Raw genomic sequence first — 24881 nt, 5'->3', positions numbered from 1 at the left:
CATGAAGCATATTTTCGCGTGCAAAACATACTGATGAAAAGATTACATTTTATATCATAGAAATCATCTCACAAGAAAGTTTTAAAAAAACCTTTAATTTAGTTACCCAAATCTACAATCCACTGAATCAATTTTGATTTTGGGGATTCAACTTCATATTTACTTTAACTTTGATAATTTAGAAAACTATAATGTTATGTGACATGAATAATACAAGTAAAAGGATTGACAGATTTGGGCACCTTAATAATTAGATTCTAAATTCGATATTGATTTTTAAAGTGTTTTTTAAAATTTTATGTAAACTATTAAAAGAATTTAATGCTCTTGTATTAATTGTTTTTCCTTTAAAACAATTTGTTTTTCACACTTAACTTAAAATTTTGTTTAAAAAAGCACTATCCCTTACGAATTAAGACAAATAAGATAATCAAACAGCTAGCCTAGTTTGAAGGAATAGAAAATAGAATTTAATGTATTAATGATCGTGGGGACTTTTTTTGAAATGGGGTAGGCTTAAAAGGTGTCTATTTTTTTTTATGGAAAAAAGGACCTAAAATTTTAAAAAACATCGGCCTTCCATATTAATCTTGAGTTGATGTCTTCATAGATCTACATTTTGTTCCTGTGGTACTTCATTGTCTCTAATTGTCTCGGTTTACAGATCTTTATTAGTTTCATTAGTGAGTGCATTGTTATGAAATTTTGGTTTCAAAGATAGTTATGAAATATGATTTTAGAAACTGCTTAGGTTGAGCTTGAATTCTAGGTAGATTTCAGAGGTCTGTTCAGGTAGATGTATTCTTCGATCGACATTCTGTTGCTGTCATGCTTCATAGTCTCAAAATTATTTCGGTTTTGTGGAACCTTGCGTAGGACTCATTTACAGGTAACATATTAGAAACAAGTTATCCTATCTTGTTCAAGCAATTTTTCTTTTAAAGCATCATGAACTTTGCTTGTAATATGCACAGATATATGGACCTTTGAAATGCTGCTCCACGTCTGAAATCTGTGAATGGAAAATGGATCACTCGAAGGTCACCACTGCATGCCCTCCACGCAAGAGGAGGCAGCCTTCAAGTGAAGCAAGTGTGGGGGACAATGCAAGTTCTCCGACAGTCATGGCTTGGCCATCTGCTGAAACTTGAGGGCATACCGGATATTTGACATTCGCAAAGAAGTGTTTCTTGAAAAAAAAAAAAACTCTTAACAAGTTGCAATCAATTCAAACACTGAGTTTTCATCCTACTATTATGATTGATTCTTAGCTCACTCAGTGACACATTCCTGAGTATTCACTTTACAAGTTTTCATCCTATTTTTGGCCTGGTTTTAAATCACTGTTGTGAGTTTAACGTTGTCCAAGTTCAGGTCGGACCAGGCCTACAGGTATCATAGTGTCTTTTGATAATTAAATGATACATTAAACAGCTTCCAACGTCTCTCTAAATTCTTGATGAGAGACCCTTCTTTCTCCCGTAAATTGTGTCTCCTTTGTCTCCCTTTATTCTGATTTTTACCTTCTTTTTCTTTTGTTTTTATTTATTTTCTCTTCCTCCCTTTCTTTACTACGCAGATTCTATCTGAGTCTCTTTCCATTTTTTTTCCTGACATTTCTTTTTTAGCTTGTGTACATGCCACAAAAACACACTTGCTACAGCAGGACATTGAAATCCCCTTCTTCATCGGATTGTAATTTCAGGTATGATTTTCACTTGTACTAACTTTTTCTTTTCACGTCTTTTTTAGTTTTAGACCTATACTTATCTTCTTTTATTTCTGTGGGTATTGTGGTTTTCATCTCTGTTTTAGTTTTCAGATTTATGCTTCTTTTTTTGATTTTTCAATGTGTTTTTATTATTCGTTTTGGTGTTCAGCCTTATGAAACACTGCTTATATTCGTCGTTTTAAATCTTCTGATGTCTGTCATTTTTTTGATAGTTTATGGCCTGTTATGTGTTTTATATTTTTTCGATTGTTTGTTTTCTGTATTTATGGAAACAGCAGTATAGTGGCTCCTTCATGTATAAATGGAGATGGAAATAGATATAGATGTATTTGCATCCTCTTCCAAGTACAAGATGTCTCTGATTTCCTATTATTGTACTATAAATTTTACTACTTAAGGTGGATCTACAATTTATTAACATGGGGCATTACTTGTTGGCATTTCTTTGCATTTATCAAATTTATTGGTGTCAAAATACAATATGCTGAAGTGTGTCATCTGTTACTCTGTTTAGAGTAATGACCTCTAATTTGAAATGGTGGTGTCAATTCTTCCAGTGCTCATGTATCAGGGTTAGGTGACCTAAACATGCCATACTTCTTGCAACTTGCTGTCAAGTGCCATAAAAATTAGGTCTCCTTTCCAATTTTGTTGCGACATTGGAACCTCTACATGTCTTGCTCATCTTTTCGTTCTGCCAATGATCTGGTATTCTTTTTGGCGTTACTATGTAACATTACATATCCCTTCCTATTGTTATATTGGAGCTTTTACATGTTATGATGCATTCTCCTACTACTGCAACATACATGCAGGTGCTGTTTTTTCTCACTTCTATTTTTCCGTTCCGTTCACTGTCTGTTACATTGTATTCCTAAGCATTGGTCTTGTTGATTTGTTATTTTATACTGGTTGCTATAGTGACATACGTTTAGCTTCTTTCGATGGCATTGCAAAGGAACTTATACTGTTTAGCTATAGTTATTGACGTTTGGTTTTCTTGCAGTCTCTTAAAGGTTGGAAGTGAATGCCATTTTGACTATGGGATCACACACATTCCAGATCGTGTTTGGCCTTCCACCAAAGGGGATGTGGAGAGTGATGAAACACCTCCGTATGTCTCGAGGCCTGCAGCTGCTCCACTTCATATGCCGTCAAGAATATCTTCTATAAGATTGTGTGAAAAGCAATCTTTTTCTACAAACGATGACGATTCCAAGTTCCAATCCTTTTGGGAAGTGAATGTAAATGATGTTATAAGATGATATTGGTTACTTATATACATGATTATACGTGTTAAGTTGAGGTTTAATATAGAATGTTTAAGTTGATGCATAAGATAGGCAAATTTGGGTTGAAATTGGTATGAATTTAGAATTGGCTTAAATGGTGTTTTATTTGATTGTTTTGATAATATATGTGAAGTACCTATGAGGGTACGTTGGTTAGGCAACTAGGATGATTGTTATGAGGGTACCTTCTTAAATCGATTCATGAGCACTGTGGAAATAATCTCGTACATCATAATGCAAAGGCTAATCGGGCGAAATTGTGACATGTGCTTTGGATTTGCAACTTTGTGAATGAGGACAATATTCATACTATTTATCTTAGAGAGGGAATTTTCCCCCGAAGCACCCGTAAAAAATAATCTGTAATGTAGGTCCAAAATGTGCCGATACTTCTGAAAAAATAAGGTGGGAAAATCGTCCTTTCTGGGAGCCTCCAGAGGAAGCATCCTTGTTATGGTTGACTGAACCTCTTGAATAGTAAACTCAGGCATCAAGTCCTTATTCTTTTTGCGGGGTAATACAGACGTCAGTCCTCTGCCCCTAATATATGAGATAAGTCACCTTGATTGGAAGAGGAGAACAAATCAACAAAATACTGTTTAACCACCCCAGACATTGCCTTAAGTGTAATAAAAGTAATGTCAGTCTTATCAACCAAACCAGTAACGGTATTCACACGCTTTCTATAAAGTGGCATATTTATGGAAGAATACGGTATTACGGTCACCATGTTTCAACCAATTCAACCAAGCCATCTAGTACCAGAACAACTCCTCATTATCAACCTTCAAGTTAAGAGCCAACTTAATATTAGTAATCTCCGCTAAAACATCATTTGAAGGTGCTTCTTAATTTAACTACACTAACCAATCCATTGCCCTTTGAACAAAACTATTTAGTTGCCTAGTTAACAGTTTAATCCATGTAGACAAACCAATGCCTAAAGCTTGAAGCCAAGAAGGGACCAACCCACTACATATCGTCCAAACTTTCTAAATTTTATCTTCACATGTATGCTAAAAAACCCATCGGGATTTAAAACGAAACAAATTGGCAGAGGATTTACTGGAATTCCCAAACATTGGATTGTAGAGAGCGAAAACAAGTAGACAATGATCAAAAATCGAATGGGGGGCATGGAGAACCTAATAATTAGGAAAGTGGTCCCTTTAAGAAGCATTAGTGACATATCGGTCTAAACGTTCCCTGATATTAGTACCTGACAAATGGCCTCTCTCCCAAGTGAACCATTGTTTAGAGAAACCCAAATAATGTAAATCACAATCCGCAAGCGCTAACCTAAAGTCTTTCATCTGATGCTCCCATCGAACATGACTCCTTTTTTCACAAGAGAATACAATCTCATTAAAGTCACCTACTACCAACCATGGCATGTCATATCACATCCCAGATAGCGAAACAAATCCCACAAATCCCCTGTTTTGCTCATTCGAAACCCCATAGAAACCAATAAACTGCCAACGTGTCCCACCAAAGTTGTTTGCAACAACCATATCAATGTGGTAGCTCAAAAAACTCCAAAGATGAAGATGACAGTCTTGTTTCCACCCAACAAAAGCCCACCCGAGAACCCACAGCGAAAACATCAAACCTGTATAAATAATTAGTGTTTCCAAATTATCCTAAATCCAAAAATTTTGAAACTTGATCGAATTTACTACGCAAACCTAGGGCGCGCTTCAATCGGCAATCCCGCCCGTCCTCACCACTCTCCTTTCAATGCATGACAAAATGCCGCATTTGGGAATAAACAAATAAAACCCTTTAGAGCAACGTACATGTATATTCAGAATACCTAACTTGACCACGGTTGCATTTGATCATAACCAAGAACAAATCACCAGTTTCGTGCATCTCGAGGTAAATCGCAAAATACACGGTTAAATTTCGAATTCTCAAAATCAAAATTATTGACCATTCCCGATCCCATCATTTCCCTTCCTTTCCACTTCTCAGTTCGGTCTGAATCAAATCCCAAACGAAGATGGAACTTGACATGGTGACTATGGCGGCATCGATCGGGGTGTCGGTGCCAGTGATTCGGTTCCTTTTATGCTTCGTGACGACTATACCGGTGAGTTTTCTATGGCGACTTGTTCCGGGTCCACTAGCTAAACATCTTTACTCAGCCTTTACAGGAGCGTTGCTTTCCTATCTGTCATTTGGGTTTTCTTCAAATCTGCACTTTTTGGTGCCCATGTTGTTGGGTTATGCTGCAATGGTTCTTTATCGTCCCAAGTGTGGGATTATCACTTTTTTCTTGGGTTTCGGTTTTTTGATTGGCTGGTAAGTCTTTCATTGGTTTTTTTTAAGAAACTTGTCGTGGACTTTATCTTAAGATTGTTATATTCTGTCCTGTTTACATGCTTGACATTTAAAAAGATCAGCATTTTGATTTATGCTTTTGGGTTTGTAATTCTAGAAATTGAATTATTTCTATTTTTATCTTTAGGAAAAGGTTGTAGAGGGGAAAAAACCCTGATGGTCATGCCTGCTGGGTTTTCATGCTAAATTGACTGACAAAATTATATGTTTGTCTTCTTGAATACTTTAGTAAATGCATATACACTTTTCATTCCTTTTAACATCTAAGATTGTTGACGATGCTGGTGGAAATTTGTGGGAAGAATATTGCTTATGCAACACTTGATTGATATTAGATTATCTATTGAAGTTTTTCTGAAAATCCTTTTAATGCATGCGCTATAAACTGAGTCTTTGTAAATGGTACTTATTTTAGACTCTTGACTATTCCTTTTTTATATGTTTGTAGCCATGTATATTACATGAGCGGGGATGCATGGAAGCAAGGAGGTATCGATGCCACTGGTAAGCATGTCTAGAGTTTCTCCTTCATATTGATGAATCTTCAACCCTTTGTTTATTACAATTAGTTCATCGTGATACCAAGTTGGGACAGCTCCTAAGGATAATGTTAGAAAAAAACCATTTGCATTGCTTTGGCTGCATAGGACTAGGACACATCAAAAGATGCCCCTGTTAGAAGAATGGAGTAAACAGGTGACTTACAGATAAAAGGTTGAAGGGGCACCAAAAAAGGACCTGGTTGGAGGTGATAACAAATTCTATGAATCTATTAGATTTTGAAGAGAGGATGGCAACTGATAGGAATGATTGGAGGAAGAGGATTCATGTACCTGATGTAAATGTCTCTAGGTTTTTGTTCTTGTAGCTGACACTTTGTTTGGATTGTAATGCTTAATATGTTCCTGCTTTGACATTTAATTCACATTGTTGAAAATGCATCTATGTACATTATTATTCAAGGTTTCCCATGGTTATCAGTTTTCTAGGGAGCGCTTTTGTACTTTATACATGTTAGATAATTGTGGGGCACCTTCTTCTGATATTTAGGCGCGTTGATGGTCTTGACACTGAAAGTCATTTCATGTGCAATGAACTACAATGATGGATTGTTGAAAGAGGAAGACTTACGTGAGGCTCAGAAAAAAAATCGGTTGATTAAGCTACCTTCTTTGATTGAATACTTTGGGTACTGCCTGTGCTGTGGCAGTCACTTTGCTGGTCCAGTTTACGAGATGAAGGACTACCTTGACTGGACTGAAGGGAAGGGGGTAAGTTTGTTATGTTGCTTGTATTTCTGCATGCCTTTTCTACTCTGAAGATACCAGGATGCAACTTTGGTGATCTTTCTTCTTCTTCTTGCCCTCCTCCCCTTTTAAAGATTTGGGCTCATTCAGATAAAGGACCATCGCCATCACCATATGTAGCAACTCTTCGAGCTCTTGTCCAAGCTGCTTTTTGTATGGCCATGTTTCTTTACCTTTCACCATCTCATCCCTTGTCCTGGTTTATTGATCCTGCATACCAAGAATGGGGATTCTGGAGGAAGTTGAGTTACCAGTATATGTCTGGTTTTACAATGCGGTGGAAATATTATTTCATCTGGTCAATTTCAGAGGCTGCTATGATTATATCTGGCTTGGGTTTCAGTGGATGGACTGAATCTTCACCCCCAAAACCAAAATGGGATCGAGCAAAGGTTGTTGATATCCTAGGATTTGAGTTAGCAAAGAGTTCAGTGCTGTTACCACTTGTCTGGAACATACAAGTCAGCACCTGGCTTCGTCATTGTGAGTGTTTCTAGCTGCTATTCATTTCTGTGTTTTGTTGGTCAGTTTTGCTTAAATATGCTGGTGGTGTATATTGTACATGTAAATATAATGCTTAACAATCTGAACAACTTTTGGAATTGGTTTCTGATTTCATTAAGTTTGATCCTCTGGCTTTTATTATTATTATTGGATTCTTGATGGCTAGATGCTGTCCGGTGGTAGGTATACGTCCCCCATTTGTCTAAATCTCCATCAACTGTTAAATTTTGTGTGATGAGTGAAAGCATGGAAGAAAAGGATAAATTAGTTAATTAATAAGTTTTTATATATATATATTTGGATATAACTTTTTATACGTTTGATTACAATATTTTATGGCTTTTAGCTTTTAAAGTAACTGCAGTTATTTTAGTTTTGTTAACATGAAGCACTTCTTGGATATCTGGGGCATTTGAATCAAATACAAGCTAAAGTCATAAGATATCCAGAGTGAAAAGTTAAAATAGTACTCTATTGGTGCAGATGTTTATGAGAGACTTGTTAAGAAGGGGAAGAAGCCTGGTTTTTTCCAGCTACTGGCCACACAGACCGTTAGTGCTGTTTGGCATGTGAGTCATTTGCTACACTACCAAAAAACCTTTATGATGTTCTTATATTTGTCTTCCTTTTGTAAAAGGCAATTCTAAAAAATATGATAGTAGAATTCACTCAAAAATTTCCTGGCGCTAACCTTTTGTTCTTGCCTTCTCTGATTTGTTATAGGGACTGTATCCTGGGTACATCATATTCTTTGTTCAATCAGCTTTGATGATTGCTGGTTCAAGAGGTATTGATTTGTGCATCGTTATTGTTATTCAGATCATTGTATTATTACATTTATTTGTTCACCTCTCCCGTTTTCTTTCTGAGCAGTTATTTACCAATGGGAAAAAGCTATACCCACAAATATGGCTCTTGTGAAGAAAGCATTTGCCGTGATGAACTTTGCTTACACACTTTTGGTTCTGAACTACTCCTGTGTCGGCTTTATGGTTACTCCCTCTCTCTCTAGTAAAGTTAAACCATTAATTTTTTGAAATTTATCATCTTTGGGTGATAATACGGTCACCTAATCTAGCCATTAATCGGTTGGCCATGTCACTGGACAGATGGTGTGGGATGATCAAGATAATATTATTTCCGTAACTTAGCTTTTAATATACTTCCCTTGTTGTCTGGTACAGGTATTAAGCAAGCACGAGACACTTGCATCATATGGGAGTGTGTATTATATTGGAACCATCATTCCGATAGCATTGATTATCTTGGGCTACATAATACCTGCAAAACCTGCCAGGTTTAAAGCTCGTAAAGAGCAGTGAGAACTGAGTAGGCTAAAGCCAATTTTCTTCTCTTTGGAGTTAGATTTGTATCGTTTGCTTTGACCACTGGAATTTTCGGGCTTTGTTTAACTTTATTGTATGTGGGTTTCGCATAAAATTTATGGAAAAGCCATTCCTGAAATCGTGCAATGTTAGTCGAATCCGTTTCTTTTCAACATTATTTACAAAATTTGACATCTTGTCTCCGTCCACTTTAACCATGATTCATCTTACTTGGTTTTGGCATTAAGCAGGGGATTGTAATTTGCTTCCACGTTTATCGGCTTTGTTTGTTTGGTAGATGCAGTAGAAAATTGAAAAGATCGAAAAGTTGAAAGGGTAAAAATATAAAAAGATATTAAAAACATTAATAAGAAAGATGAAAAAATTGAAAGAAAATAATTTTCTTTTCAATCATTGCATATTGAAAAATAAGAAAAAAATAAAACTTAGGTTTTTAAAAAAAACTTTGATATAGTATATTTTAATATTATTTCTTAGATATTGAAATTTGTCACTTTATTTTGATATTTACTATTATACTTTTGAACTAATGGCTTTGTCACTTTATTTTTATTAGATTGTACTTTACAACTAAATTCTAATTCTTGATTGAAATTTGCTATGCAATTTTAAACTTTGATATGGTATATTTTAGTATTATTTTTTTAGATATTGAAATTTGTGATCTTTACTATTATATTTTTGGACTAAAGCTAAATTTACAACTATACATCAATTCTATGTTTAGCTATCACTTTATTTTTATTAGATTGAATTTTACAGCTATACAAAAATTTAAAAACAGGAGTTACATGGTCGTGTGCCTCAAACGGTTGAGACACATTCTGTGTAACCTTCGAACTAAGGACATACGGTCGTGTCTCAGCTTGTGTCATCACCCGTGTAACTCTCTGAGTAGGTTTACATGGCCGTGTCACACGCCCGTGTGTCAGGCCGTGTAACCCACTGACTTGAACCCTTTGCAATCATTAGATGACACATGGCCGTGTCGTCAAGCCGTATGTCTCACACAGCTGAGTCACATGCCGTGTCTCATGCCGTGTGGACCAAAATTTACCTAAAATTAAGCCATTTCAAAACTGTGTCATGCATAAACATTTAGACCTATAATGCACACTTTCAAAGCACCAAAACCTCACCTAAACACATGTATATATGCCATTCCCAAGACCCTAGTTCAACTAACCAATATGTCATTCAAAGGCACTATAATACATCATAGTATCAACTATCAAGCATCAAAACATGTCAATATTGTACCAATTCATACATGATAACCTATTCAATTACTTACCCAAACATACTACATATTGACCATTTTCAAACCAACAAATTGTACCAATATGCTATAGACATCCATTAGCAAAAAGTGACCTAAATGACTTACCTAATCAAGCATTATAAGTCCATCACCCATACTTAAACATCAAGGCACAAACATACTAATTACCATTTACATATTCATCAAGCAACCACCTTATACATGTTAATTTGCCATTTCCAAACATAATAACCTAGTTAAAATATGAACTAAAACATGTCACAAGTAACCATTTTCAAACTATCATCAACATGCCAAGAGGACAATACCAACAAGCACTTTAAAGTAACCAAAATCACATAACTTGATAAGGCATCAAGGTGAACCAAACCAACATAGCTTACCAAAGCTTACACATACCAAAACATCATTAACACATACACCATAATCCAGTTAAAATCATCCTATACATGCCATTATAAACCTTAACCAAATTGCTCAAAAACTACCAATTTAATTACTGGATAGTGTGATAGATCTCCGATGAACTTCCAACCAATCGAGCTTCTGGTAATTTATAAAACAAAGAAAAATAACTACGTAAGCAATAAATGCTTAGTAAGTTCGTATAAACTTAAAACATAACCTACCATTTCAATAGTGAAATCTAAAGTATAAGTACAAATCGTTACCAATGCCATAAGCTTAGTAGAAGCTTATATAACACCATTAAACTCACAAGTTAGTACATCTATTCATGATTCATATGAAATCAATCATGTATAAACATAATATTTATTTCATCACCATTACCATAAGATATTGATTCATTTCATTTGCATACTTACTATTTCCAATGTTACAATTAAGAGGTTAAGCATAAACCATTACAAATGCCTTGAGTTTAATATAAGTCTATTCAGCAACACCAAACTCGCATGTCAATAGGTTCATCAACAACACATATAAAATCATTTACAACATAAGTAGAATTTCATAAGATACATTACATAAGTATCAACTCTTTCATATAATCATGAACCTTTTCATTAAGTCACTTACTGTTCCATTCTTTTCCTTATTCGTTGAATCATCTAGAATTACATCGGATACTCGGGGAAGCTCACATGAAGTGTGCCTTTACATAAAATCGTAATCTTTTCTTTACATGAATGCTCACACGAGCTGTGAAGTGGGCCTACTCACATGAGTAGTGAGTCGAAATGCAAGCTACATGATGTTGCTCACACGAATTGTGGAGAATCTGCAACAAATGCAGGACCTCAGCATCGGTAGGACATTTAAGACTAGCACCCCAAACATGAAATCCTTAATGACATATCATTTGTATCCTAATAATTCCTAAAGTTCAATCGAGACTCGATATCTGTCAATTCGTCATAATGTGGATACATTCTCATATATATTAATTCATTTATATTAAAAAAAAAACATAGTAAACATTTAATTTAAATAACATTATAATGATTACAATTCATACGAACTTACCAGGCTAAATTGCTGCATTGACTAAGTACATGGGATATTTGGTAATTTTCTCTTCTCTTCGACTTTCTACTTGTTCTTGATCTAAAATAATAATTCCATTCAATTCACTAAATCTAACAGAAAAATCAATTCACATAACTCGTATTTGCACTAGTAATCTCTATTGGTATGCAAAACGTGTCTTAAACCTTTTACCAAATTTACAAGGACATTACTCAATCAAACATATTAATCTATCGTTTCCAAAAGTCTTAAAAGTTTCATAGAAAATTAATCATTAATTCAATAAATAACGCCTTTTATCTTTCACTAGACTTGTCTTATCATTAACATTACCCAAATTTCATATATCATCATTAGTCACATTAATTCAATAAATGGCACTTTTATCTTTCACCATTCTTGAATCATATTTTCATACATAGGCATTTACTTACAATTACCTTTCATGCTTAAAATTCATTTCTAAAGACTAACAATGGTAAACTAAGCAAAACCTTAACAATATCCATGATCTAATGATTGGGTCTTATTTATTTATCTATTGATTTAAACTAAAAATTCATCAAAAATTCAAAGGAAAATTATCCTTACCTTGGTAGTTGATGTACGGCAATCGAGAGCTTAAACTTGAAAATTCTATGTTCTTTCCCCCTTCGACGGTGGAAGCAGATGAAATGAAGTTTTCCATTTACCATTCTCAATCCCACTCATGTGTAAGTATATATATATATATAGGCAAGTTTAATCTAATTTATTTAAACCATAATTCATAATTTATGTGGTAATTATCTCATGGAAATCTACATAGTGGAAATCCATGGAGGATATTGATTTTCTCCTGTGGTTTAGTTACCACATAAGGCTAGGGTAATTTATCACTTAAGTCCCTCCTTATTATTTCATTTTTTTCTTGAACCTTTTATAATTTAGTCCCTGTACTAATTTTAATAACTTTTTTTAATAATTCACTTAATAACACACTCAGGGATTTCATTTTTCCAATACTACTCTCTGAAAATTTCTTGGTTTAATATTTTGTACAAATCAATTTATGAATTTCGACTTTGAAATCAAATTTTGGGTGCCGTTATAGATCAAGTTTTATTTTAATTTGGTTTTTGATCTCTTTCCAATATCACCTTTAATTTATAAATATTTCATGCTAACCAATATTCGTACTCAAAATTGTATTTACTAGGACATCAATATGATACGAATTCCGACAAATTTTTTAAAATGCATTACATATATAATCATCTTTGGAAATAAATGAAGGAAAAATTGACAAAAATCTAATGCATAATTTATAGAAGCATAATTATAATAATATATTTGAGAATGAAGATAGGAAATAGTATAAAGCAAATTGTGAGATATAATTTAAGATTACTTGAAGCAAAAGAGAAATGAAATTTGATTCTAACAGAAAACTTTAAGCGACGTATTATTAAATTATGAGAATTAGAGTAAAAACAAGAGAGAAGAGTAGAAAAAAATGAAAGAACAATTCGACTTTGATACAATAATTTATAAGATCTCAATTATCATAGGGAGTCAAAGCAACCTTTAAATTCTTTAGAGATTACGAAGGCAGGAAGTTATACAGCATCCATTTGTGAATCTACTTACAACAATTCATATTTAATTGAGTATTGTTTGGATGAAAAAAGTTGACGGTTTTAATTTGGAGTCGAAGTTCAAAACCTATTGAGACCATATTGCAGGCCCAAAGTTAAAGTTACCCAGATTAAGGAGCCCGTTTTTAGAGTCTAGGAGTACAGAAGCTTAATATAAGTGTAGATTCCATTAAAGAATCAATAAAAGGAAGATTCGTCAATTATTCTCATCAACGTCTTAACTGAATATAAAAACTTTCTTCATTGAATATAGAAAAGAATAATTCTTATATTTATTAAACATATAAACTTTGATTCCTTCCATAGTTGTCATCACCTTTTGGCTTAGAAAAGTAAAAACTTATCGTTGTACGTGGTTCGTGTTGTTGTCTGATCTGCGGGCTAAGCAATTTATATGTTTGTGCCGTTTCGCTGCGACTTTGTCAATTTTGCTTGTCGAGCCGACTTTTCTGATGTACGTTTCTTGTTTGAATGAAATTTCTTATTGAAAAAGAAAGATAACTTGTCATTCTCATTCTGTTTTTTTATATATCATTTTGTCTCCCACTCTTAGCCAATCTGTCTTTGGGTATCTTGAGACTTTTCAGTTTTCTAAATTTCCAAACTCCTGTTTTAGATCTTTTGATTTCATTTTGAAATTTCAATTGTTGGTTGGCTTTGGCTATCTTTTTTAATAGTATCCTTGCTGCTGCTGGTAATGATCAACAAATTTTGGGATTTTGGTATTATTGGACTTTTAACACTTTACAAGTTTTAGCTGATATTTGATTTTAAAAACATTTGTTTTTCTAGATATTTTATTGTATTGCTGTTTCAGGATATTCCATTTGAAGTATTTCCTTAATTTCAATTCTCTGTTTCCTGCTTTTGATTGTAGCACCTTGTTTGAAATAATTGATTTCATTTTTATTGTTGTGGTTGTTATTATGGCGTTTCAATTCTCTTTAGTGAGAAATAAGAAGACGAAAAAGAAGAGAGAAAAGTATTGACACTGATTGGTTTCTGTTTTGTCAGATTTTTCAAGCCTGCTTGTTGGATGATTGTGGGTTGGTTACAGAGCAATGAGTCGAGTTCAGAGGATTACCTCAGGTATGCTAATATTAAACATCAATAAATGGTGCTCATAGTCAGCCTGTTCTATACAATAATTTGGAAATGACCTTCAAATAGAGATCCATGCAAAATTTAAGAGGGAAAATATAGGTGGGGGAATCATTTCTCTAATAAAATTTACTACTCTGCCAAATGACATGCCCAATTTCTAATTAGTAGGACATTTGCGCACAGGCTCAAACTTTTCTCGAGGTAATTGCATTAGGTCTTAGCATTGTTTTGTAGTTGGCCTGTGCATTTCAGTTGAATAAATTAAGGTGGAAAGAATTTAATGCCTGTCTTAAAGAGAGAGCTAATCTTTTGGATTTGTCTTTGTAGAATTCATTTGTCAGCTTGTTTTCTTCACTACAAAATGTAAAGTTTGTGTATATAAATGCCTAATATTTAACATGGTGCTCGAGAATGAAGGGATGAGTTCACATCCTGCATGCCATTCATTTCTTTTCTTTTCTCCTCCTTGTTTCAACCAATCTTGAAGACAATGGATTTGCCATGAAATACACACTTTTAATCTGGTTTTGCACCATGATCAAACATAAAATGCCAAACAGTTCACTTTTTGGTTTTGTATTCAGTCCAAGAGGCTAGAGATACTTCAGTTTGGTGAATTTAACCATAATCAGCATACTTGCATACCTTTTCCTGGACAATATTTTTTGCCTCCTTATATGTGTTGATTTTCTAATACATTAATTTATTGAATTTTGTGAAAAATGTGTTCTTGCTCTGCAGCTAATGGAAGATTGAAGAACTTAATGAATCAAACTGATAACTGCATTTGTGCTGACTGTGGTGCTCCGGATCCAAAGTGGGCGTAAGTATTAACAGACAACATATCTAGATTTCACTATTCATTTCTATTCCTATGTATAGGGCGATAGAGTGTCACCTTTGAAGTATGAATTTATGCAAACTTAGAACCTAACCACATAAAACACTGTAATATCAAGCATTTGTATTTATTTGTATAAATGACTTGACAATTGCATTATCAGATCAGCAAATATTGGCGTCTTCATATGCTTGAAATGCTGTAGTGTGCACAGAAGTCTTGGTGCTCGCATCTCCAAGGTAAGTACTTCAGGCAGCATTTAATTATTTTTATTCATGGAACCTTGACTTTTAGGGAATATATAAAAGATTTTATGTTTGCTCTTTGCAGTGTACATGTTATATAAATAATCGTAGGAAACCCTTTATCTGATTTTTGGCATGGAATCTTAGTATCATTAAATTAATCAACACAATTAGAAGATCAAAATATTGGGTAATAGGTGTGTAGTTTGACAAAAGAACCAGCTGTATAGCTGTGGTTTTTACACAATTGATAAATGAAATGTTTAATGATATAACTAAAAGATAAGGAAAACAAATTTAAACAATTAATATGTGAACTAATGATTCTAGCTGCTAGCCTGTTTAAAATAAATATTGATTGATCCAGAATGGATGTTTGTGTTAATTCACATATATTTCTGAAATGCTTCCCTGTCTCAGGAGCGAAACTAGGGGGTTCACAGGTGCCCAGGCCCCTAAAATGATTTATTTTTCATTTAGGCCCTTTAAAATTTTTAAGATTTTAAATTAGTAAAGGTAACATTGTACTTTGCCCCCCTTAAAAATATAAAAAATTTGATTTAATCCTTTAAAATTTATAAAGATATAGGCTATTAAAATGGTGAAATTGCATTTTTGCTAACATAAAAATTACAATTTAATTCCCCCCTCAAAAAAAAAAAAATTTCTGGTTCAATAAAAATATGTTGAGGATCAATTTCGTTTAGATGTTAAAAATAATTCTATTTTCTTTTTATTGTGTTTCCTTAAAAGCTTGCGGGATGCTACAAATTGATCTGCAGAGCTGATACATGGCAGAACACCCTTTATCTGTGAACTGTACATAATTGGTTGGTTTTTATGATAATAATACATACCGGTTAAATCTTTCATATGTTTAACTGAAGTCTTTCTCATGTTTATGTTTTTAGTGTAGAATCTTTTAGCTTTGGATTCTTGTGATTGATGCCTATATCATGCTTGCAATTCCACTTTAATATTATATGATACTTCGAAATTTTATTTTCCTTGTCTTGTTGTTTGTATAGTGTTTCTTTTATTCATCACTATATATTTTTTTAAAACTTTCTGATGATTTCAGGTTTTATCTGTGCAATTGGATGACTGGTCTGATGAAGACATTGATGCCATGATTGAAGTTGGAGGAAATTCCTCTGCTAATGCAATCTATGAGGCCTATATACCTGAAGGTTATTCAAAGCCTGGCCCAGATAGTACTCATGATGAGCGGAGCAGATTTATCAGGTTGGAGTTCAGACCAATCCAGAATCTCTCAACTTGAGCATTTCTTTGTCATTTCTCTTGGATACTATCGTGTTCTAAACCAATTTTTTCTGTTCATGCTATTTCTTTTTTAACTGGATTTAGATAGAAACTCGGCGCTTAAACTTCCATGATCAACCATTCAACTTATTAATTGCTCGATCTCTGTGTTTTTTTCTGGAAGCAAAGAGTAGATTTGACAGATTACCTTTGTTTAGATTGCATAGTAATTACTTGTTTCAAATCTTCTTGTAGATCCAAGTATGAACTTCAAGAATTTTTGAAATCTAGCTTGCGGATCACATCAAGAAAGAGTTCTGCTTCTATTCAATCAAGCTTTTCTACTAAGATTTTGGATAGTTTCCGGATAAAGTCATCAAAGGAACCGGTAAATTCATTTGGTCTTTGTTTCCTCCAATCTGCTTCATTGTCTCAGGAACCATATGGAAGATCATGCTACTAGTGATGTAAAGAGATAATATAGTCACTTGTCAAATAGCTTGAGCTGAACATGGGATGTTTGTATTGCATGCTCTTTATAGGTTAATTTTGTATTCAGTTTATTTGTAGAGATCCATAATAATTGAAGGTGCATATTTTTATGTGCTTCTTGTTTACTATTTTGGAAAAGTCTACCAGTAAAATCTGGAAAAGGTCCGTGTTGAGTGTTGCAGGTTGTTACTGTTTACTGACAAAAATCAAGTCAATTATAACTTCAATCCTGTTTGACGTAAGAGTTGTAACAGGAAACCGTGGTAGAATATATTGGGTTACTGAAGGTCAAAGTGGTAAAAGGCATAAATTTAGCCATCCGGGATATGCTGACAAGTGATCCTTATGTTGTCTTGACGCTTGGGAAGCAGGTTAGTTGCTTCACATCTTTGGCTTTTACTCACTACTGAAACACAAATTCTGCCAAGGCTATAACTGTTGCTGTCTTGTGACAATCTCATGTTGTGGACCTTTACAAATTATGTTGTACTTTCTCTCTCTCTTTCTCTCTGTATGTGCATACATGGATTTATGGGCATCTATGCTTGTCGATTACATCAGTACCAGTTCTGCAAGTGGATGAAGTTGTTATTACCATTGGGTTGGATGGTGATTCGGACTTCATACCTCTTTCTATTAAAGCTCTTGTTGTAATTTATATATTTTTCTTCCTTTTAATTGGTGCTACAAGCATGTCCCTTTTGGATATGCTCGACATATTTATGTGTTCGTTAATAGGATTAGTTACTTTGATTGATGCTATTTCTTTTACTAATGACACAACTTTGGGTACTTGGTCTTGTTAGACTATTCAGACGGCTGTAATAAATAGCAACCTTAATCCAGTTTGGAATGAGGAACTCATGCTGTCCGTTCCTCAAAATTTTGGGCCCGTGAAGTTGGTGAGTGTAGTTTTCTTCCAAATATAAGTTACTAAGAATCTTTGTTGTCGTTTTCCCAAAAAAGAAAAAAGGAGAAAGTTTGTAGTTGCAAAAAATTTAATATTTCTTAAAGGAATATTACCATTTCTATGCGTGCAACATTTTAGAATTTGGTTCTACCTATTTATGAAGTTCTGTAATGGTGATGTGGCTGTTTTGGATAGTGTCATATGTATTTGGCTTTGCATGCTTTAAGTAAATGTATGTTTTCCAGCCTCTCTTGCTGTATGTTTGATATCCTAATAATGATTAGGCCATGGTGGATGAGCGTGTTCATGGCTTCAATCTCGGTATTATGATAAAGATGATGTGCATTGCTGCCGTCTCAAGCATAATTATAATAGGTTAAAAATTCCACATTGCAGCAAGTTTACGATTATGACACATTCTCGGCAGACGACATCATGGGAGAAGCAGAGATCGATATACAGCCATTGATAACATCTGCAATGGTATATGGGGACCCGGAAATGTTCTCAAATATGCAGATAGGGAAATGGCTAAAGTCCCAGGATAATGCGCTTATAGAGGACAGCATCGTGAACATCATTGATGGAAAGGTGAAACAGCAAGTGTCACTCAAGCTCCAAAATGTTGAATGTGGAGAAATTTATCTACAACTAGAATGGCTGCCTCTTGACCAATAACTATATTTCTCCATCAAATACATTCTTTAGTATTGTTTGTTTTGTTGGAGTTGAAGGAAATGAACCTTGACTTATTTATTTGTATTTATTCATTTTATTCTTTATGAATTACTTCTAGCTCGTTGTTTAGTTGAAAGGCTTCTATTCTCTAGGCTGGAATGGTGGCTACTGCAATCAGTTTTTTTTCCTTCTAAATTGCCCTTATTTATTTGTTTAAAGTAAAAAAGAAATTAAAATAAACATTAAAGCCACCATGACTTCTTGTGATTTATGTGTATTTTGAAAATAACCTATACTTTTGCGAAAATAAAAATAAGCAATAGTAAAGGAAATTATTAGAAATAGATGAAAGGTTTGTGCGAGAATAAATAGTTGACTAAATTTGTAAATTTGTTATTGTGGTTGTTAACTTTATGAATTTATATTTGTGCATAAATTTATAAATTGTCAATGAGCCATTGGATGTTATATGAAAAAGAATATAATAAATATATTTATTAATTTATTGATGATATATCATAATAAACTTATGCATTGTCAAATACAAGATATTATTTGAATTCAGTTTGTAGATTCGATTCAACTGTATTTATTTATCTATGTGAAAAGAGGAAATTTTGGAAGTTTTCTAAATGCAAAAGTTATACACTAACCATTCTCCCGGTTTTCTAAAATGTGGGTGGTTTTAGTAAATTTTACTATTAGAATTTGTTACTATATGGAAGTTTATGATATAATTTTTATATTTTAATTTGATTATTTTAATATCTAATTTTTGAATTTTAAAATGTTTATCTTGATTCTTAGCGTAATAATAAATATGTTTTGTTAAATCTTTTATTATTCTTTATTTACATGTAGAATGAACCCTACACTTTTGAAAATTTTTAATATTTTTTCGAAAAATTTCTTGAGTTTTCAAATTAATCCCGACTTGTTTCTAATGCGTATTTTGGGTCTCGAAGGCTTGAATAAGGGATAGTATGTATGAGTTTAATTGGTTCTGACCTGAATATTATATGATACGAAATGTTTGAAATTTATGTCTGTTTGATAGGTAAACTCCGATAATGCTTCGTAACCCGGTTCAGGCGAGGAATACGGGTTGGGGGTGTTACAATAACTTTTTATAAGTAAATAAAATTTTAGCCAATTTTTTAGGATTTAAATAATATAACTTTTTGTTATACCCTTATAAAACATAAAAATTATTTTTATAATATATTTTTTGGATTTATAACATAAGAAAATTTTTTATAACCATCCCAAACACTCATACATGCTCATGCTTCTAATATAATTTTTATAACCCGTATAAAAATATATTTTTTAGGTGTAATTACTCAAATTCTCACCCTCCCTCTAAAAATTGGAAAGTATAATTGAGATGCTTCAATTACGCTCAAATTGATGGGACCTACCAATTATAATGGTTACTCAAACATGTCTGTATTAATAAACAATTACATAAAATTTAATTAATAGGCGGCTTTCCAAACACTACTTTATAATATTAGTTTGATTATGTTGCAATAATGACAATTTCTGAATTTAGATTATTTTATGTATCTAAAGTGAATGAACCCAAACAAAATTAAGTTTAATATTTGTTTTTATTTCTATAACGAGGATTTAGTCTATATATAATTTAATTTGATATAATTTGACTATTTAATATTATTAATATTAGGTTAGTATTTAGTGTATTGATAAAATATTTTTATTATTTCACAAGTAACTTTAAAAATTATCACGTGTCTTTTTAAAAAAAATATTTATATTTTAATATTTGCTATATCTCTATATGACACTTGTCAATTGTCTAACCTACTTATGAGTCTAAAAACTCAACTAATAATGTACTAAATATTTAAAAGAATTTGTTAATCAACTATTGTGATTTAAAAAAATCCAAATTATGAGATTGAATTGGATTTTTATTAAACGACAAATTAATGAAAATAATTATTCTAATAATCATAATTTTACATTTTAAATGGTGGAGGAAATTTTGGAATTCTATAAAGATGTACTGATTTTGATTGAGCATAACATTAAAAATAACAATAATAATAATAATAGTGGTGGGAAGAGGAAGAATAGATTATATTAAATTAAAGTATGATGTTTAAGTCTTCAAATTAAATATAATATAAGGATAAAAACATAATTTGACCAATAACATTATGTTCCTTCCTTTTATCTAAAATTTGAAGTAAGTTATTAACTTCAAACTATAATTATAATTAGATGATGTATGTGGGACTTGTCTACTGTTTTTAAAAGAGTTTAGGAGTATAATATTATCGTATTGCAGATATGGGAATGATACGCGCCAATTGGTATTGCGGATATCCACTACCATACATATATTACTTTGGAAAAGACTCAACAGCACTTGCAAATTTAACTAGAATGAAATTTTATTTAAAATATTTTAAAAGTCAACAAGCATACACATCTTTGTCATAGTGTAAATCAAATGAGAAAGAACAAAACGACACCACCATGAGACATCCAAATCCAACCAGACCGACCATGGAACAACCTATCTTTGTCATTCCAAAATGAGAAATACATATGCGTAGGCGGGGATCAAGCGAAAGCAGCTAATTTGGGTTTAGGAGGGTCAACCAAGCATACATCAAGATACTTATCAATGGAAGTATAATTATAGTCAGGATAAAGCTTGGAGGCCTCCAAATCGTCTCCCGTCACTTCATACCTCATTTGTTCTCCTTTTACGAATATGTTGTGTAAAACCGCCACCGGAATGTTGTCCGGGAAAGACATGGCTAAACACAATATATATGTATACAAAATAAATTACATCATAGTATTATATAATATGAAACGAAAATGAAACGAAGGCGGGCTTACTCTCAGAGAGCTTCACGAGTTCCTCCTCAGGAACATAAACTCTTTTCAAAGTCCGGCCAGTCTTTTTCTCCCATGCAGAAATGAGTTCCAACTGAGAAGCAATATTTCCTGGCGGTCTATATATGATTACACGATTGGCTACCCTTGGATCTGTCGCTGCTTTTACGGTATAGGTTGCTACATCTTCCTCATAGTTGAATACAACTGCATGCATAACATGCATGAATTTGTTAATTTTCTAAACTCTTTATCTGTTTTAAAATTCTAAATTTAGCTAAGCTTACCCTTGGCTTCCCCACTTCCATAAACCACAACTTCTGAAGGATTCTGATGAGGATGAAGAATGATGTCAACAAAATAGGCTGCAAATGAATTTCCAGCTACGTAAGTGAATGAGATTCCAGCTTCCTCAACTGCCCTTCTGATCTTCCTTTTGTTGCCAAGTAAAGCTTCAAATGGTGGAAGTGCATTTCTTGATCTGTCCACTTCATTTCCGAATTCTGATGGCACAAACCTCTACAATTTTCACCATAATTTAACACACTTAAAATTTAATATTCACTATGCCATCAAATTACAAATATTGCTCCAGGCTTCTTCCCGTTTCAGGAGGGGTTACGTGTAATATATTTTACCATTTAAGCCTTATATATATATATTGCTTAAATGTTAAAAAAAAGAACTCATAAATAAAAAAATATCAATCTTTAGATCCCATTCGTCAATACGTTTTTGTAACGTCATCTACTACGTTTAAAGGCTTTTACGAAAATATTAATTTTGAAAGTTTAGTTGATTATTAATTTTCGATTAAAAAATCAACCGAGTATAAACAGATATAACATTTGGAATATTGGGTTTGATTGATTAGGAGCAGTAAGTAACCTTAATTGTGCCAGCGTCTTTGATGGCTTTTATTATTTTGAATTGGTCAAGATGTTGTGGGACTGCTAATGTGGAGATGACAACGTCAACCTGTCTAAGCACTGAAACTAGCTTCTCATGCTCATCAAGCTCCCCCTATAATAAAAATCAATATACAAGGAAAATTTTTTCATTCTCAGTTTGATGATAAATGTTGATTACTTCGGATTTTCATTTTAAAAAGAATAGGAAATAAAATAAATACATAGAAAATGGTGACTCCCATGGATTCAAAATCCTTGAGAAGAAGAAACTTGGAAGTAGGAGCGTTGGGAGGATGTGGGTTGAGAGGGCGAGTGTAGACAAATGTGGGATGGCCCAAGGAAACGCTTGCCTTCACCATGAATTTGCCAAGGTAGCCGCAGCCACCGAAAATCAGAATTTTTCTCTTCTCACCGCTCATTCTCTCACTCCTCCGCACCACCAATGTTTCCTTTCCTTGTATTCTCCTACTTAATTTACTACTCTTTACATGGGAACGAGTCCTTGTGGCTTGTATAATATATATAGGAAGCCACGGGCCACGCATGCTGACCGTCAAATCTTAGTTTTAGCCACCTTTGTTAAATAAATTTTTTCATTTTTGACCACTTTTAAAAATTAATTATTTAATTTAAACTAAAAATAATTAGTTTGAATTCCCAATGTTTTTTAATTTTATATTGGTCTCCTAAACTGATTTCGCTGATGATACGAATACATTTGGTGGTTATAATTGAATAAATAGAAAAAAGCTACGCATTTAAATTTTCTAAAAATATCATACAATTACGTCAAATTTAACACATTAGTTAAATGAAAATTTTGGCTGTCTAGTTTTCGTTGATTTTGTTATGGGGCGCGCGATGGTGTTTGGGTTCTCATGGACGATAATGACATTTGTGGATATTAATTTGTTTACAGGTGAGTGGCTGGTAGTCGCCCGGCTTTTTGAAAATTTTCTTTCATAAAAATTTGATTTTTTTCTAAAAAAAATTATAAGATATAAAGAATTAAAGTGATAAAATTATATTTTACTATTGTTAAATTATAAAATTTAATTCTTGACTCTCTTCAAATTTTTTTTTTGACTTTGTCCCTATTTACTAACATTTGTTTTTCAATATCAGACGGTTCAAAATATAAATATTTGATATATTGTAAATAATTTTTAAAATTTCAATTAAGAGATAAATTAGAATTTTTAATTCTGCTTATAAAATTAAAAAAGTTATAGTATATTAAATATTGACCTTTTAAAAAAGGAAATAAATTTTTTATTTTTGGCTTTCATTAAAATTTAATAATTCATTTTGTATTTTTTTAACACAAAATCTTAGACTCTTAACTTTTAAAATTTTATAATTTTACCTAGCCATTTTCTTCACCTGTGGGTATAGTTAGAAAAAAGATGGAACCTGGAGGCTTTGTGTTGATTATAGGCACCTTCACTAGCTAACAATCAAAGGTAGGTTTCCCATACCTATCATCGAAGAATTGTTGGATGAACTTTTTCCAAGTTGGGCTTGAAATTTGGTTACCATCATATCTGAATTCATGAAGCCGACATTCCCAAGACAACTTTTAAAATGCATGAGGGTCATTATGGGTTTTTGGTAATGCCCTTTGGGCTCACCAAAGCCACTTTTACCTTCCATGGGCTGATGAACACCATATTTAGACCATTGTTGAGGAAAACAGTATTGGTCTTCTTTAATGATATTCTTGCTTACTCACCCACTTGGTTAAAACATTTGAACCATTTGAGAGAGGTTTTCGAGCTGTTGAGACAACACTAACTTTTTGTTAAAAAGAGTAAATACTCCATTGGAACAGGTCAACTGGAATATTTGGGGCATATCATCTCTAATGAGTCCGTCTATATGGACAAGACTAAAGTGGAAAGCGTAGTAACTTGGCCTATCCCTTCTTCAATCAAGGAGCTGAAGGGCTTCTTAGGGCTCTCAAGTTTCTATAGAAGGTTCATAAGGAACTATGGTGTTATTGCTAGGCCTCTCACCAATTTGTTTAAGAAAAATACTTGGGGGTGGAATGAACAAGCCAGTGCTGCCTTTGAGCAACTAAAACAAGCTTTATGCTCAACACTGGTCTTGGCTCTACCTGATTTCAGCGTGGATTTCTGTGTGGAAACGAATGCCTCAAGATATAGGGTGAGGGCAATTTTACAACAGCAAGGTAAACCAATGGCATACTTCAGTAGGGGACTGGGAATAAGGCATCAAGCCCTTTCCATATAGAATTGACCAGTAAAGCTTCAGGTTTTTGACTGATCAAATGGTCATTACTCATTTCCAACAAAAGTGGGTCGCAAATATACTTTGGTATAACTACGAAAAAATCTATAGAAAAAAAGGGTCTGGTAACTTGGCTGTAGATGCACTATCAATGATCAAGCACTGAAAGAAGGGTAATTTTTATAGCTTACTAGAAATACTATCAGTTCTGACTTGTTGGCTCGAGTGCAAGCTTCCTATATGGTGGATCGTAAGGCTCGAAGGTTATGTTTAAAGGTCCAATAGTAAGGTTCCAAACATCCAAAATACTCCAGGGATGGTAGGTTTCATAGAAGAAAAGGGAAGATTATGGTGAGAAGTGTTGCTGGCCTCA

At 33.3% G+C, this 24881-nt stretch overlaps 4 protein-coding genes and 1 long non-coding RNA gene across 11 annotated transcripts; 3 read left to right on the top strand and 2 right to left on the bottom strand.

Moving 5' to 3' along the window:
* The first annotated feature begins 1050 nt into the window (after positions 1-1050).
* On the top strand, positions 1051-3161 carry LOC105772193 (uncharacterized). Its single transcript, XM_052632335.1, has 2 exons — positions 1051-1705; positions 2739-3161. Exons 1-2 carry the CDS (start codon positions 1638-1640, stop codon positions 2995-2997), a joined length of 327 nt encoding a protein of 108 aa, XP_052488295.1. The 5' UTR covers positions 1051-1637; the 3' UTR covers positions 2998-3161.
* Positions 3162-4610: 1449 nt separating this feature from the next.
* LOC105772187 (lysophospholipid acyltransferase 1) lies at positions 4611-8645 on the top strand. The gene is made up of 9 exons (XM_012593507.2): positions 4611-4905; positions 5002-5331; positions 5819-5874; positions 6421-6641; positions 6752-7160; positions 7665-7750; positions 7905-7968; positions 8055-8173; positions 8366-8645. Exons 2-9 carry the CDS (start codon positions 5030-5032, stop codon positions 8501-8503), a joined length of 1395 nt encoding a protein of 464 aa, XP_012448961.1. The 5' UTR covers positions 4611-4905; positions 5002-5029; the 3' UTR covers positions 8504-8645.
* A 1352-nt stretch (positions 8646-9997) lies between these two features.
* On the bottom strand, positions 9998-12099 carry LOC128041967 (uncharacterized). 3 transcript variants are annotated; one of them, XR_008197162.1, is made up of 4 exons: positions 11892-12099; positions 11298-11378; positions 10851-11052; positions 9998-10355 (listed from the first exon to the last, which is right to left on the bottom strand). It is a non-coding gene; the product is annotated as an uncharacterized LOC128041967 (long non-coding RNA). The 3 variants fall into 3 exon arrangements; XR_008197161.1 differs by lacking the exon at positions 9998-10355 and having other exon boundaries at positions 10795-11052; XR_008197160.1 differs by lacking the exons at positions 9998-10355; positions 11298-11378 and having other exon boundaries at positions 10795-11052.
* A 1072-nt stretch (positions 12100-13171) lies between these two features.
* Positions 13172-18599, top strand: LOC105774543 (probable ADP-ribosylation factor GTPase-activating protein AGD13). 5 transcript variants are annotated; one of them, XM_052632943.1, is made up of 9 exons: positions 13172-13391; positions 13952-14026; positions 14783-14864; positions 15046-15121; positions 16209-16372; positions 16646-16778; positions 17137-17253; positions 17689-17784; positions 18189-18599. In XM_052632943.1, the coding sequence occupies exons 2-9, from the start codon at positions 13999-14001 to the stop codon at positions 18468-18470; spliced, it is 978 nt and encodes a 325-aa protein (XP_052488903.1). In that variant the 5' UTR covers positions 13172-13391; positions 13952-13998; the 3' UTR covers positions 18471-18599. The 5 variants fall into 5 exon arrangements, with proteins under 5 accessions (XP_052488903.1, XP_052488902.1, XP_052488905.1 ...); XM_052632942.1 differs by lacking the exon at positions 13172-13391 and adding an exon at positions 13466-13631; XM_052632945.1 differs by lacking the exon at positions 13172-13391 and adding an exon at positions 13466-13631 and having other exon boundaries at positions 18077-18332.
* A 2269-nt stretch (positions 18600-20868) lies between these two features.
* LOC105771564 (isoeugenol synthase 1) lies at positions 20869-22751 on the bottom strand. The gene is made up of 5 exons (XM_012592998.2): positions 22480-22751; positions 22236-22370; positions 21635-21866; positions 21351-21554; positions 20869-21265 (listed from the first exon to the last, which is right to left on the bottom strand). Exons 1-5 carry the CDS (start codon positions 22675-22677, stop codon positions 21066-21068), a joined length of 969 nt encoding a protein of 322 aa, XP_012448452.1. The 5' UTR covers positions 22678-22751; the 3' UTR covers positions 20869-21065.
* Between the last annotated feature and the right edge of the window lie 2130 nt (positions 22752-24881).

This window comes from Gossypium raimondii, chromosome 6 (genome assembly GCF_025698545.1).
Source record: "Gossypium raimondii isolate GPD5lz chromosome 6, ASM2569854v1, whole genome shotgun sequence".
Taxonomy (NCBI): Eukaryota; Viridiplantae; Streptophyta; class Magnoliopsida; order Malvales; family Malvaceae; genus Gossypium; species Gossypium raimondii.
Note: the sequence above shows the minus strand (reverse complement) of the source record. Positions and strands in the feature narration are given on the sequence as shown.

Excerpts from the sequence above, each read along its gene's own strand:
- LOC105772187 (XM_012593507.2), top strand. The coding sequence starts at position 5,030 with ATGGAACTTGACATGGTGACTATGGCGGCATCGATCGGGGTGTCGGTG. Across the intron at positions 5,332-5,818 it reads TTCGGTTTTTTGATTGGCTG|CCATGTATATTACATGAGCG; the intron begins GTAAGTCTTTCA and ends ATATGTTTGTAG. Across the intron at positions 7,751-7,904 it reads CCGTTAGTGCTGTTTGGCAT|GGACTGTATCCTGGGTACAT; the intron begins GTGAGTCATTTG and ends GATTTGTTATAG.
- LOC105774543 (XM_052632943.1), top strand. The coding sequence starts at position 13,999 with ATGAGTCGAGTTCAGAGGATTACCTCAG. Across the intron at positions 16,373-16,645 it reads GAGCGGAGCAGATTTATCAG|ATCCAAGTATGAACTTCAAG; the intron begins GTTGGAGTTCAG and ends ATCTTCTTGTAG. Across the intron at positions 17,785-18,188 it reads ATTTTGGGCCCGTGAAGTTG|CAAGTTTACGATTATGACAC; the intron begins GTGAGTGTAGTT and ends TCCACATTGCAG.
- LOC105771564 (XM_012592998.2), bottom strand. The coding sequence starts at position 22,677 with ATGAGCGGTGAGAAGAGAAAAATTCTGATTTTCGGTGGCTGCGGCTAC. Across the intron at positions 21,867-22,235 it reads AAGACGCTGGCACAATTAAG|AGGTTTGTGCCATCAGAATT; the intron begins GTTACTTACTGC and ends TGAAAATTGTAG. Across the intron at positions 21,266-21,350 it reads ACTCGTGAAGCTCTCTGAGA|CCATGTCTTTCCCGGACAAC; the intron begins GTAAGCCCGCCT and ends TATTGTGTTTAG.
- LOC105772193 (XM_052632335.1), top strand. The coding sequence starts at position 1,638 with ATGCCACAAAAACACACTTGCTACAGCAGGACATTGAAATCCCCTTCT. Across the intron at positions 1,706-2,738 it reads TCATCGGATTGTAATTTCAG|TCTCTTAAAGGTTGGAAGTG; the intron begins GTATGATTTTCA and ends GTTTTCTTGCAG.